The sequence below is a fragment of the Alosa sapidissima genome, chromosome 15 (assembly GCF_018492685.1).
Source record: "Alosa sapidissima isolate fAloSap1 chromosome 15, fAloSap1.pri, whole genome shotgun sequence".
Lineage (NCBI taxonomy): Eukaryota > Metazoa > Chordata > Actinopteri > Clupeiformes > Clupeidae > Alosa > Alosa sapidissima.
The window spans coordinates 14,265,109-14,278,996 of record NC_055971.1 but is presented as its reverse complement, the minus strand read 5'-3'; the positions used below and the strand labels follow the sequence as shown (position 1 = coordinate 14,278,996).

At 46.0% G+C, this 13,888-nt stretch overlaps 1 protein-coding gene and 1 long non-coding RNA gene across 2 annotated transcripts; both read right to left on the bottom strand.

Moving 5' to 3' along the window:
• Positions 1-3,678: 3,678 nt before the first annotated feature.
• LOC121684136 lies at positions 3,679-4,461 on the bottom strand. Its single transcript, XR_006023047.1, has 2 exons — positions 4,425-4,461; positions 3,679-4,103 (listed from the first exon to the last, which is right to left on the bottom strand). It is a non-coding gene; the product is annotated as an uncharacterized LOC121684136 (long non-coding RNA).
• A 3,005-nt stretch (positions 4,462-7,466) lies between these two features.
• lpar6a (lysophosphatidic acid receptor 6a) lies at positions 7,467-10,457 on the bottom strand. The gene has a single exon (XM_042064081.1). The coding sequence runs from the start codon at positions 9,324-9,326 to the stop codon at positions 8,199-8,201; it is 1,128 nt and encodes a 375-aa protein (XP_041920015.1). The 5' UTR covers positions 9,327-10,457; the 3' UTR covers positions 7,467-8,198.
• Positions 10,458-13,888: the final 3,431 nt, after the last annotated feature.

Below are 13,888 nucleotides of genomic sequence, written 5' to 3'. Positions count from 1 at the left end.
AATGTGATGTTCTTTGGATAAATGTCATTGGCATAGATAATACTGAAAGAAATAATTCATTTCCAGGACTAATTAGCTCTGTGTGGAACCTAAACATCTTGTTGAGTTTCCATCTATGCTGTCAGAGTAGGTTTCATTTTTTTTATAACACAGCTGGATAGCTTACATCAATCACTTGGAAGGATTTCTGGAATCACTGAGAACGCGTTTCCCAACACTGGAAGCAACTTGATACATCTCGTCAGCTGAACTTCTGACCCGAGAATTCGCAAGCCAAATCAAGATGCTGTCAATTAAAAGGGCGGGCGAGAATTATGCACACGTTCTCTGGAATGACCGCAAAATGTCCACTCCAAAGTTAGGGAGGCTCCTCTTGGAACGACTGCCGGGAAGGAGCCTCAGCTGAAGACTGACACGGAACTGCTGATTAAGAGAGTCAGTCTGTCCTGTTTGACTTCCCTCCTCAGGGGCAGGTTAGAACAAGCTAGGGCCCTTACTCAGGCTCCAAAGCAGCAGTGATAAGGGACTCGTCAATGTCCCAGCTGGAATGAACTGGACAACTGCGGCTATAGCACAGTTTCAGAGGAAAAGGAACTGGGTGTTCCCCCAAAGGATGTGGAAAAGGAGTCTGTTGGATTTGAATGTTTCAGTTACTTCATTTTCAAATGACATCTGTGTTTTATATTCAATGGCTGCTATTCATTTGACCAGTGGTACCGTATACTGTATGGATTTCCACAGGGATCTAAAGTATGTAGTTTATATATTCTAACTTTCATCTGAACTCGATGTGACCCTTGCTGTACATTCCCAATCCCAGTAGGTTCCGTATACATTCAGACACACCTTCGACCCCCCACCCCCATCACACTCACACACACTCACATATTCACACATGGTGAATTACTACTGTATAGCCAAGTATGGTGATGTCATTTTATGTGTCACGCCACAGCTTCTCGGAGTCTGATCAGACTTCAGATTGTGGCCGCCCCAATCTACAGGATAACAGTTTTACGGGAACCGGGGGGGGGGGATATCAACAAGATCCAACCTGATTCAGAGTCTAGAATCATAGAACCATAATATGAGTCATAGAACCATAATATGTTTATAGCAAAAAAAAAGCAATCTAAATATTCAGATAGACCTTGTTGTAGTTGCAAATTGTACACTCACATGTGTAGTTATCTACACATACCTTCTCTTAATGACTGACAGAGAGAGAGAGAGAGCTGGGCTGCTGGATTGACATAGGACCACATGCATGTCTGAACATGTGCATTGTATGTGTATTATGGAGGACAGTATGAGCATGTGTACCTGCATACAATATGTGTACATGCCACGGAGGACATGTGTGTTTGTGAGGGAAGGGTGAAAGAGAGGGATAGAAAAAGAAAGTATGTATATGTGTGGGTCTGCTCTGCTGTCATTATTTTCGATAAGCAGGGGAGGACATGGGTGGAACCTTTACAGTCACGGGGGAGAGTAGTCTTATCAGCGTCCTGTGCCCTCTGCGTATGAGTGTGTGCTCTGCTCCAAGGCGAGGGTTATCCGGTTATGCAACGCACTGCTGAGCTGTCACACACCTGCCTCCAGCCTCAATGATAACACTCGTTTATGGCCTAAATAGTCCAACCGTTGTTTCGTTTTGTTTCGCTTTCTCCTCTCACCGTCTACCCATCCTCTGGCTGGCCTGGCTTAATTCGGTCGGTCGGTCAGCCCATGCCTACTCTTTGGATCACAGACATGGAGACCTAGTCCCCATAAAATACTTTTTATCTCACTATTTGTCAGAGGTATGCTAGAATGTTCCATCCCATGAAAGGATGCTGTGCTATACCCATATTAGGTGACCATGGAGACACTGAGAGCATACTGATCGGTGCATGTAGGGCAGTAACCAAGGACCCAATGGTCACTATGAATGAGATCCAGGGTTCCTTTGAGAGGATGAGAGAAGTGTAAAGAAGGACAAACATCAGTGCATCACTCCACCAATCAGGCTTTTATGGTAGAATAGACAGACAGATGGAAGCCATTTTTTGCCGGGAGTTTCCAAAAAAACACCTGAACGACTCTCAGACCATGAGAAGTAAAATAATCTGGTCTGATGAAACGAAGACTGAACAGTGAACAGTGAACGGTGTGTGTGGAGGAAACCAGGCACTGAGCTGCACTGATGTTTGTCCTTTTCCATTTGAGAATGATGGAGGCTACTGTGCTCTTGGACACTTTCAATGCTGCCCAGATCTGTGTCTTCACACAACCTTGTCTCACAGGTCTACAGACAATTCTCTCGACCTTATGGCTTGGTTTTCACTCAGACATACACCATCAGCTGTGAGACCTTATATAAAGAGATGTGTGCCTTTCCTAATAATGTCCAGTGAATTAATTTAGGCACAGGTGGACTCCAATCAAGGACCAGTGATAGAAGTAGGATGCACCAGAGCTTAATGACAAGCATCATAACAAAGGTTCTGAATATCTGAATACTTATGTAAATGGAATATTTTAGTCTTTTATTTTCTATACATGTACAAAACATTCCAAACACCTGTTTTTTGTGGAGTGTTGGAGTATTGTGTGTAGATTGATGAGAAACAAATGAATTGAATCCATTTTAAGATGAGTCTGAAACATAACAAAATGTGGAAAAAGTGAAGCACTGTGAAAACGTTCCGTATGCACTGTATATTAATGGCTTCCATTTAACTGCATCCAGGATATTGATCTTCCAGAGAATTGCAACCCATGGAAATGGTTTGCTAGTACAACACCATAGATCATTAAGAATCACACATACATACACTTGATAGATACACACATATTTCCCAAACATTAGCATATTCTTTCCGCAGCGCATATATGTGTGGGGAAAGGAAAGTGGTTGAGAGCCCCATCTATTCAAACTAAAATCATCATAATACTTAGACTGGTGTTGGTGAGTCAGATGGCATTGACTGGCCAGACTGAGGGTAATTTCCCCCACTATCAGTGTAATAATGACCGTTTCCTGCACCACTTTTTCCTGTGGGCACTGTAAAGTCTCCTCTGGGGCGAACCATTACGCACACACGTGGGAGAGGAGAACATGTGTGTCCACACATACACTCACACAGACACACACACATGCACACACATACAGACACACACAAACACACTGGAGCTTGGAGGAGCAACTTCAACGAATCTAGTCAGAAAACAGTCAAAAATGTGTAGTGGACATGGTACTCAATGGCTAGAGTATGAGAAGTTCGGCAACTACAGTATATGACTGTTTGACCATAGCCACTGAACCGCGGACACTGCGGCCCTTCCGCCTTGTCTGACCACCTTTATACACCTACTCACTGGTTAGTTTGAGTTATGTGTGTGCATTTACTGTTCTGTAAATATTTGGACAGCTCGGTAATGCTGGCAGCTTTTGTATACATATAGACACATTCAGACGCACAAAAACACAAACATGTGGTGTGTGTGTGTGTGTGGCAGATGAGCTCTGGGTATTCTCATCACACACACTCTTAGGTTAGGAGGATAAGATAAGAGCGTTGTTTATTCTGAGGTGTGCTGTGGTCTCATGAAAGGCCATTTATGCAACCAAGACAGAGAGAACATCAAGAGAGACTCCTACAGACACACAGATACAGACACAGACAGACACATGTGCACACAGAAACGTGAATACTGTATGCATTTACTCACAGAAACACACTCACACACATGTACAGTATAAACACAAAATCATATCACTGGTGCGCAACGGTTTTCACACACACTGACACACACACACACACGTGACTAATGTAAGCAGTGGCAGTTGCAGGAGTCTTTTCTCCAATTAGCAAGCAGCTCGTCCATCATAGGGGCTGGGCCTCAGTGGCAGGCTTCTCTGTGTAGCCAGAGGGGATCAGTACTGCTGAATCACCTCTACACACACACACGCACGCACTCGCACGTGCACACACTCACACTCACACTCACACTCACACTCACACTCACACTCACACACACACACACACACGCAGTTTCAGTGTTCCCAGGCCTGGGGGATCTGGATGGTTATGGTATCTGTCTGCGATAGCTATAAAGATCTGTGGACACACAGATAGAGAGATTATAGAAGAATTAGTGCTGCACAACAAAGGAGTATTTTTCACCCCATAACTTCTGGTTCTTCTCTATAGACCAAGTGCTATGGAGGAGCACTCTCACTCAGGATTCCCACAGCAGCTCCTTACAAAACTGTGCAGAATTCAGATAGACAGGTATATAATCTAAATCCTAAATCAGGTTTATAGGCCAAGTATACTTGCGTATACAAGGAATTTGGCCTCTGCATTTATCCCATCTGTGAATTAGTGAAACACACAGAGCACACAATGAACACACAGTGAGGTGAAGAAAACACTAACCCGGAGCAGTGAGCTGCCTTGCTACAGTGGCGCTCGGGGAGCAGTGAGGGGTTAGGTGCCTTGCTCAAGGGCACTTCAGCCGTGGATGTGGGCATGGGAGAAAACAGACAGATAGAGATATACAGGCAGACATACACAGACAGAACACACACAGAAACAGAGAGATAAACAGATACACACCGATACAGACACACACACACTGCAGATACACTGGACTTACACAGTGAGGGAATGAGCTTCCATACAGCCTCAATATTCAAAACAGCAGCTGAAGACAATTCTTCACCGAGTTCTCATGCATGTGAAGCTCTCCGAGTTCTTCTTCTCCTTATCTGCCACTACTGAAAATGAAACATACTTTTCGTGACACTTGAAAGGAGGATTTGAAGTTGACTTGTTTGCATTGCTCCTCTCCCTCTCAGGGAGTTGCTTTGGCTAAATGTGTCTACCACACGACGATATATTCATGTACATAAACACACAGACAGATTTATACACTGGGAGACACAGGCAGGCCAACATTCAGATGGGGGATCCTTTTTTTCCACCCCATAACTCATCTGTCTCAGATAAGGGAGCATGGTGAGCTTCATGTAGGTCGCTACGGCTCAGATGACCTTCGACCTCACATGCTCTCTCTCAGGCATGCGGCCTGAGTCTCTCCCGCTCCCTGCACCTGATGGACAGATAAGGACCCCCTGGCCACGGCCCACATCACAACCTGCTCATTGTCTGTCTGAGCCGAGCCCCAGGGTTAAAAGGCTCACGTTAAACTCAGGGGAATCTGAACTAAAACACAAGTGAGGGGGTTTGTCCATCACCCCCCCCCCCCCCCCCCCCCACACACACACACACACACACACACACCACAGTCCCCCTGCCGTCTTCACACCAGTTTTACAAGTTTTTAAGTGTTTGTATTTACCGACATACTGGGGTTTAAAGTGTCCCCTTGGGGCTCCCAACCCAAGTAAACAAGGGCATAAAACAAAAATGGTTGGAAAAACAAATGGCAAGATATTTTTCTTCCTACTCTCCTCTCGTTTTGTTTTCAGAGCTTTTGCTCTTTCGTGGACTGAAATTGAGTCAGATTTGCTGTTATCACAATATCGCATAAAACTCCTCCGTGTTTACCCAAGGAGTTTGTGCTGGATGGGCTTCAAGGCCTGAGGGGCTCACTCCCTCCCTCCCCACCACCACCCTCCCGGTCCAGTGTTTGTTTGTTGCCGGCCCAGCAGGCTCCGCTCCTGACTCGAGGCGGCCCTGTCACGTGGCTGACGAAAGCAGGTCAGGGGTGAGGGAGTAACCTTATCCTCTCTGCCTTGAGGCTTCTATCAATACCTTCCCCATATTTCTGCATGCTTGCACAGCTGCTGCTGTGTCTTGTGCTGCGCGTATGTGTCAATACACATACGCCTCCACCTCCCAGGCTCCCACCCCCCCCCCCCCGCTTCTATCTCCAACTCCACAGACGCACGCAAGGTCTCATTTCTCCAACAGTCGCACACAAACTGCACAGCCCCTGATTTCTTTGTCTTCTGTGTTCCTCTGGAACTTCCTCCACTTTGAAAATGGTGGTGTTGTCTCTGAAAGCTGCTTCAAAGGTAGTCCACACGTCCACTCCCAGTCACTGAGACCTTTGTTTGTCTGTACTGTATCTGCTCTCAATCCCTCCCCATAGACCAAAGATAAACAAACAACAATATTACAAAGAACAATATTGCAACAAGTAAACGCTTACCATTATTTGGTGGTAAATTCAGAACATGATAGATTGTTGTCTGAGGTTCAAGGCTTTCTCAGTAGTGACGAGGAACAAAACACACGCCTGCTTCTGAGGCCAGAGCTTTGATGTTTGGCCCCGTCTCTTATGCCAGGTCAAAACGCAGGGGGGGCAAAACAGTGGAAAAATCACTCCACTGAACTCTGCAAATATTTCTTTTTTTAACATGAGCGTAATCTGGTGCTTAGTCCTTTAATCCTTTGTTGATCAAAAATGTGCCAGGCTTGAGTGGTCTTGGCAAATGGTGAGCTGCTACTTGTTGCAACATAGGTGGAAGTCTTTAAGAAACGTGCATAAACGACTCACACACATTTCCTCTCACACAAGCAGACACACACAAACACACATGCACTGAGGAACTGAGAATAAAAGATTGGAATTGGAAGGGTGAAACTGGATTCACAGACTTTTTTTTCGAAATGACTGTTCACTGAGCGCCCAGGCGTCTGACACAAACCGACCCGGTGTGTTTTTCGCGGGGTATTTTTAGTGCAGAATGTCTTTGGTCTGATGCCGGGCCTCAACTCACTCAAGTCTGGCCCCCCTGCAGGGGGTGGAGGGTTCTCATTCACTGGTGCAGGCCAGTGGATGTCATGAATCAGACGAATGAACCACACCGCAGACAACTCTCAAGTTCTCCCCTTGAATGTGTGCCCATTGCTCTCTGTGGTACTCTTCACTCACGTGCTTGGGCTCTGACGTCCTCCCCATATGACATTTCACCAGACTCACTGTGCTCACTAATTAGGTTTGCTCTAAGCAAACTCCCCTAGCTACGTTAGCTTGTCTTGGTAATGTAGCTGATGAAGCCAAATAACTGGCCGTAAACATGGCCAAGACACCCGTTTCCTGTTAGTCAGACTAGTCAGCAAAAATGTCACATACCACTGCTTCTATTTGAAATACTTTAAAAATAAGTGACATCCTCTCAGTCTTTCAACTATTTCCTGTCCCTGGTACTCGAAGGAACTGGAAGTGGATTACACTGCTGGGTGGAAGGGATCGCCTCTGAAGCCAGGAGACAGACACTCCCCAGAGTGAAATGAAGAGGAATCTGCACTCTCCTTTCGCACCACCTTGCTAACCTTTCCCCCTGAAATGTTTGTGTCAGACAACTGTGCATGGTTTGTGCTGCTGCGAAGTCACAAAGTCTTAAATAAAGAAAAGACCAGCTGGGGATCAGAGCTGCTCTCTGAGAGAAGAAACAATTTCAAACATTTCAAAACTGTCTGTGCCAAAACATGCCACATAGCAAAAAATGTTAGAAAGTGCCTTTATGACACATTATGCTTTATTTGGCCGGTTAACGACCTCTTGAAAAAATACAGAGTGGCATTGGTCATAGACATTAAATGTCAGTGCAATATAATGTGAATTCTAACATTAAGTGCCCTTAATAGCTCTGGTTTAATGGTTACAGTAGCATGGTGCTTAAGCTACATACCTCTCTGCCATTAGTGACCTACAGGAAAGGATCAGTAGCCAGAAACAGCATTGAGCAATGAATTATATGGTTTAATGTGAAATTAAATAATGTATGTTAGCTTTCACTTTCACAAGACCGACTCAAATACATTTCTACACACACATTTTTTGTATATATACACACACATATATATATATATATATATATATATATATATATATATATATATAGTCTCCAGTGTTCAGTTTAAGTTCCAGTTGAGAGGAGTATAAGCATTCATTCCATTTGCCCCTTTCTCACATCTGAAAAGTGGAGAGTGTAAGGGTCGAATGGCACATCCATGAATGTGTACAAGTATCATGCATCATGTGGTTTCTTTGTCTGTCCGAACTGAGAACTTTGAAACTCTCCTCTCCACATATCCGGACCCAAGCACCTGTTTGATAGGTCTCTCAGGGCCTTCGGGGTCTCTGAGAGCTCACTTGCACATCCCCTGTCCTTCTCCACAAACGATCACTCCCCATATTCCCATCGGGACCCACCCCACCCCAACATTAAAAGCCTCTTATACATTGGACTCATTGTTGAAGACTTTTGCTTTGAGTGTCTGCAGATTGAAACGAAGGCTGGTGGAGGTCTCCGACTGCATGGCCTCGGAGAACTTGACGTCGTAGCCACGGCCCACCTGAGACTTGCGCTTCATCGAGTTCTGGATGGTCTCCGACGTGAAGTAGTAGACGATGGGGTCGAAGCAGCAGTTGGAGACGGCGATGCAGAGTGCCACCGGGTAGATGGTCCTCACCACTGACTCCACCTGGCAGCCCTGCAGAGTCTTTGTGCGCACCAGTGAGTAAAAGACCAGGTTGACGTTGTAGGGGATGAAGCAGAAGCAGAAGATGCAGAGGTGCACAAAGATCATGCGCAAAATCTTGGTCTTGTTGAGCTTGCCGCCGCGGCCCAGTGCCTGGGGCTTCCGGAGCGTCCGGAGAACTATGACCGAGCAGAAGACGTTCAGCAGCAGTGGGATGAGGAAGCCCACTGTCTCGATGAAGATGACCACCTTGGACAGGTGCGACTTCCACTGCGTGGACGAGAAGTTCTCGAAGCAGAACTGGCCACCGCCGCCACCGCTGCTTGTGTTGTTCTTTCGGGTCGTGGGATCCAGCAGGAATCCCGTCGGCAGGCTTGCGGCCAGCACTGACACCCACACGCCCGCGCACACAATCCGGGCGTTGCGCTTGGTGCGCAGCGCCCGTGAGCGGAACGGGTACACGATAGCCAGGAAGCGGTCAACGCTAATGCAGGTGAGAAAGAAAATGCTGCCGTACATGTTGGTATAGAAGAGCGAGACGGACAGCTGGCAGAGTGTCCCGCCAAACGGCCAGTCCCTCTGGATGAAGTAGAAAACCCGCAGCGGGAGTGTGAGCACGAACAGCAGGTCCGACACCACCAGGTTCATCATGTACGTCGTGGTCTCGTTGCGCAGCTTCAGTGAGCACAGGAAGATGTACATGGCCACCACGTTGGTGATGAGGCCCACCACGAACACAATGCTGAACACTGTGCTGTACAGTGGGTACTTGAAGCTGTCGTTCTTGGGGCACGGCGTGTCCAATGCCGGTGGCATGGTGCTGCCGTTGCCGTAGGCCCATGACTGGGTGATGTTATCTATCAGCTGGGTGCTGTTGTACATGTCTCAAAGAAACAGGAGGACCAGCGATGAGGGTTGACCGTTATGTAACAGCTACTCAATGAACCCCTGGTCTCTCAACCCCTGGTCCACCATGAATGGTCAGTTAAGTATAAAAAAAAGTCAACAAACAGAAGTGGCTCCTTCAAACGACTTATTTACAAAATATCTCCTGTGAAGTGTCTTTGATTAGTTCTTTTTGATGTCTTGAGGTGGGGTGGGGTCTATAAGCTGATTACATAGCCTACAATCAAAATGCTGGATGGTACATTCTTTGCTGTTCAGCCAAAGCTTCACAGGGTTGTGTATGTATGCATCTTGCGGGGAGTTGCTTTAAGTCATGGTGAAAAAACTCCTCCCAAGAGTTTGCAGCCTCTGTCTCCAGCTTCTTCAACTTCTATCCTCCTCTGCTTTAGCCGGCAGTCAGACTCCCCACCAGACGCCCCTGAGCCTAAAGAAATCAAAGCTCTACTCGCTCCTGAGACTTAAGAGCCAGAGGAAATCACGCCAGCGCCAGGCAATGCGGTCTTCCCGATGGATATATCCACAAGACAGTAAAGCGTTTAAGCGTAAGTTATACAAATTAAAACTCCACTTTAAAAATATCGCCTGTAACGGTGAACAGAAAAAATAGCCTACAAACTTTTTCCAGTAAGTTTCTTTACCTTCGCGGGCGCTCTTTGTCTGACGTTTTCTGTAGGCTACTTATCCAAGTGTCACAGATGTGTCCTTTTGTTTGTGAAAAAAATCCCGTTGTTGCATGGGAAATCCGTTGGTGGCTGGTAGCACCTGCGGTTTAAACGATTCTTTGTTTAAAAGCACCGTTGTGCTAGTGCACTTGCGATCGAGAGAGACAAAACCTCTCCTACGCCGTCCCGAGCGTGACAGTCTTGAGTGAGCGTCTCTCTCCCTCGCGTTCTGCTTTCTCTTCAGTCCGCTTCCTGGTCGCCCTCCCCTCTCTCGTTCCGTCGCCCTGCTCTGTCTCTCGTTCTCCGCCTGTCTCCGAAGCCTCAGGGGCATTGTGTGTGTTCGCACATTTTAAGAGACGCCAAGTGGTAAGAGAACGGGAGGACTGCCTCACATCCTAGGCTTTGCCTTTGGTCAGAAGAGTGTTTAAGAACTGCTAGTGTTTTCAAAAGCCGGCCTAGCCCCTCCCCAAAGCTTTATATGCCCTCCTCTCTTTTTTGTTTGCACACACTGAATGTTAAGGAACATGTGGTCAGCATTGCAAGGAGTGAGTCTTTCTACCCCCTTAAAGAGTCTCCTCCTTCAGCCTGGTAAAGTATGAGAACATTACAAGTTATATTCTGTTCTCTCTCTCTCTCTATTTGTGTGTGCGTGTGTGCATGCTATCTGCTGTAGGTCTGACTAGGGTTGCCACCTGTCCAGGATTTTCCTGATTGTCCCAGATTTTCATGGTCTGTCCAGAAGATAAAAATAAAAATCCTGGACACTGAATGTCCCGGATTTTTGTACATGATGCGCAAAATGTGTATTTCAGTTTAATTGAAGCGTGCCTACGTCCATAAACGTATGCACAGCCTTATTGGCTCTACAAAAATGACGTAGCATAACATGGGTGGTGGTGGTGGGGGCACGCACCATGGAGGTTCATTAGAAATGGTAAGATGGAGACGGAGAGTGTGTGGGACAAGGAGAGACCGAGAAAGGAAAGTATCCAGTGAAAAACAGTGAAGTTACATTGTGAGTAATGGGTGGAGAGATGGATGACGACGAGGGTGCAACAGGAGGTGATGTAGGCCAGTTAAGAAAAAACAAAAGAGTTTTAACAGTGATTGGGTTAAACAGGAGAAGTACGCTATGTGGCTACAAACAAAAAGGTCGATTGGATGGTCAAAATGTCCAGGATTTTTGTAAGACACAGGTGGCAACCCTAGGTCTGACTCAACCAGTAAAGTCAACAAAAACAGTATTTTACACCATAAGCCCATAAACACCACCTAATGGGGAGTTGTTCAAATTGCCCTGTGAGCTGGCACACACGCCTAAAAAAAACGTGTTACAGCCAGCTCCTCATCTTTATAGCCAGCACCCTCATCCTAAGGAACCCACACTGGTGTAAAGGCTCTTAAAGACATTAGGCCAATTGTTATGAATGAGCTTAGCCAGGGAAAGCAGGGATACAGGGTAACACATCATTACCTCTCTCCAGCACTCTTGACACATTCTCCTCACACACATACACAGAGAGAGAGAGACAAGGATAGAAAATCTCTCTTTAAATGGATCCAGCAGACGTTTGAGATATTTGGCAGGGTTAGCTGTGAAAATAGAGGGCTTCACTCTGATGGATAATCCTCCAGCTTTCAAGTGGAGTCGCCCTGGCTTGGGGATTAATGGCATGTAACAAGTGGAGGCTCCATCGGTGTTGTTTCTGCCTAAATGAAAGCAAAGTACAAAGAGCCACCCAGACAATCCTCCTCCCCGCTTGGATTCCCACCTCGGTCTCCACCCTGAATCCCCACCCAGCCTAGCTTGAAGATGCAAAGAACCTACAGGAAGTGAGGCACACTAGTTGGAGACTACAAGTCACAGCATGCCTTTGTTGATTTCTTTCTGTTCTCCCACTGTTGCCATTCTAACATTACTTTCAACAACTTTTACCTCTATCTCTCTTTTGGCACACATGCGCACACACACACTTTAATTCTCTGCAAATAAAAAAAAGAGGAACTCTTCACATAATCTTTAGAATTTGCACAATGGGTTTCCTGCACAACACTGTCACGCAAAATTTTGTTGGATAGGGTGGCAACATCGCCTCAGCCTTTACTGAGTCATCTGTAATGTTTCATCAGTGACTAACCCTCTCTAACCAAGTGACTGTAGTGAGTTTAACGGGTATGGCTCTTGATTTGCCCCAGGGCTGTTTGACACCATGACACATCTCTACAGAATTGTCTGTTGCAAACAGTGGTAACTGATAGGGGTCGGCACATTGATCCAAATATCGATAGTATCGATACCAACATTGGTATTGGTATCGTATCGATACCAGCGTGATGAGATTGATACTTTAATTTGAGTTCACTTCCAATATCTCTTAATTTGTTCAAAATGCATTGTTCCTGTTTCACCAAGGGCTAGCCTACAGTCATGCAAACACCATTCCTTTCACATTTTGCATGCCCGCTTTGCAATGTTTTGTTGCTGAAATGTTTGTAAACTATAAACAGTGGACACCACTACGTAATTGAAGGACTGAGGACTCACACCAAAACCTATAGGCTAAACTTAGTCTAAACAGTTCCAGATTAGCGTATTCAGGCTGGGTGAAAATAGCTGTGGTCTTTGGTTGTTTTTTGGTGTCTTGTTTTCATGACTAATTGTCATTTGTCATCACTGGGTGTTACCTTTTTCCTTTTTTAATACCTTGACGTAAAAACCACAGGAGTGAGTCCGTTGATGAACAAATACATCACGTGATCAAACAGACACAGTCAAAGGCTAAGGTCAGCTCACGTGATCCAACAGACACGGTCAAAGCCCCAGGCCAGCTTCTCCTCTCCCATTGTTTCTCCTCTTGTTCATTTTCCCTTAAGATAAACAGCATCAAGGTCAAGGAAAAAACTTTTTTTATTGTCTGTCGCACAAAAACACCAAAAAGTGTATAGCATTGTCCTCTGCACGCGAGCAAGTGCAAATGTTCCACTGAACACATGAAAAAAGGCGTCTCACATAGGCCACTAAATAAAAACATGTGGTTTTCATGTCCCAGGACTGCTGAAGTTTCCTACAATTCCAGGAAGCTGTCAAAACACCAAGGCCAAGACAGTTGCTCTCCAGCCGAGTAGGCCAACACACATCTCTCCCTGTTACATGACACAGTTAGAAACCACACACTGCTAGGGCATTCTCCTTATCACAACAGCGTTTCGGTGCAAAAGGTTACCTTTTAAGTGTATTCCAAAAGCAGAAAGTCAAGCACTTAGCCCATTTTGTAGACTGAATGCTTAATGGCTGGTGATGACTGATGATGACAGTTACACTCAACCCGTTGGCTTAAAATAATGTGGTTCATCTATTGTCATCCGTGGGTTTTTCAGAGGAAAGCACCCATAGGAATACCTATCTGACAGGTACTTCGGGAAGTACAACTGTGATAGCACATTATCCTTAACGAAGGAACACATCACCTTGGTAACACACTTGGCTTCAACACAGTCTGACCACACCTTTACTCAACCACCAAAGGGAAAATATGAGACATCGGCACTGAGGGGAGGGAGAATTCTCTGCTGACTCTGTCCCCTCTTAACCATCTTCAAAGTGTATGCAGTGCAACAGGGGCAGGGGGTGGGATGTGCAGGGGCAGGAGGGATGAGATCAACACTTCCTGACGTGTGTCGGCACCACCCGCGCCATCGTCTCCAGACCGAGTTGCTTCACTCAAGTTTTTAAGGATCTGTTTACGTTTCTCATCAAGGCCGGAACATCCAGGGTCAGGCAGTCCACTGGTACCGCCGACAAACATAGAATGTGAGGAATTTTAAAGGCACCATTTTTTACAGCCCCTCTGCCTTCCTCTGGCACTATTCTTTTTT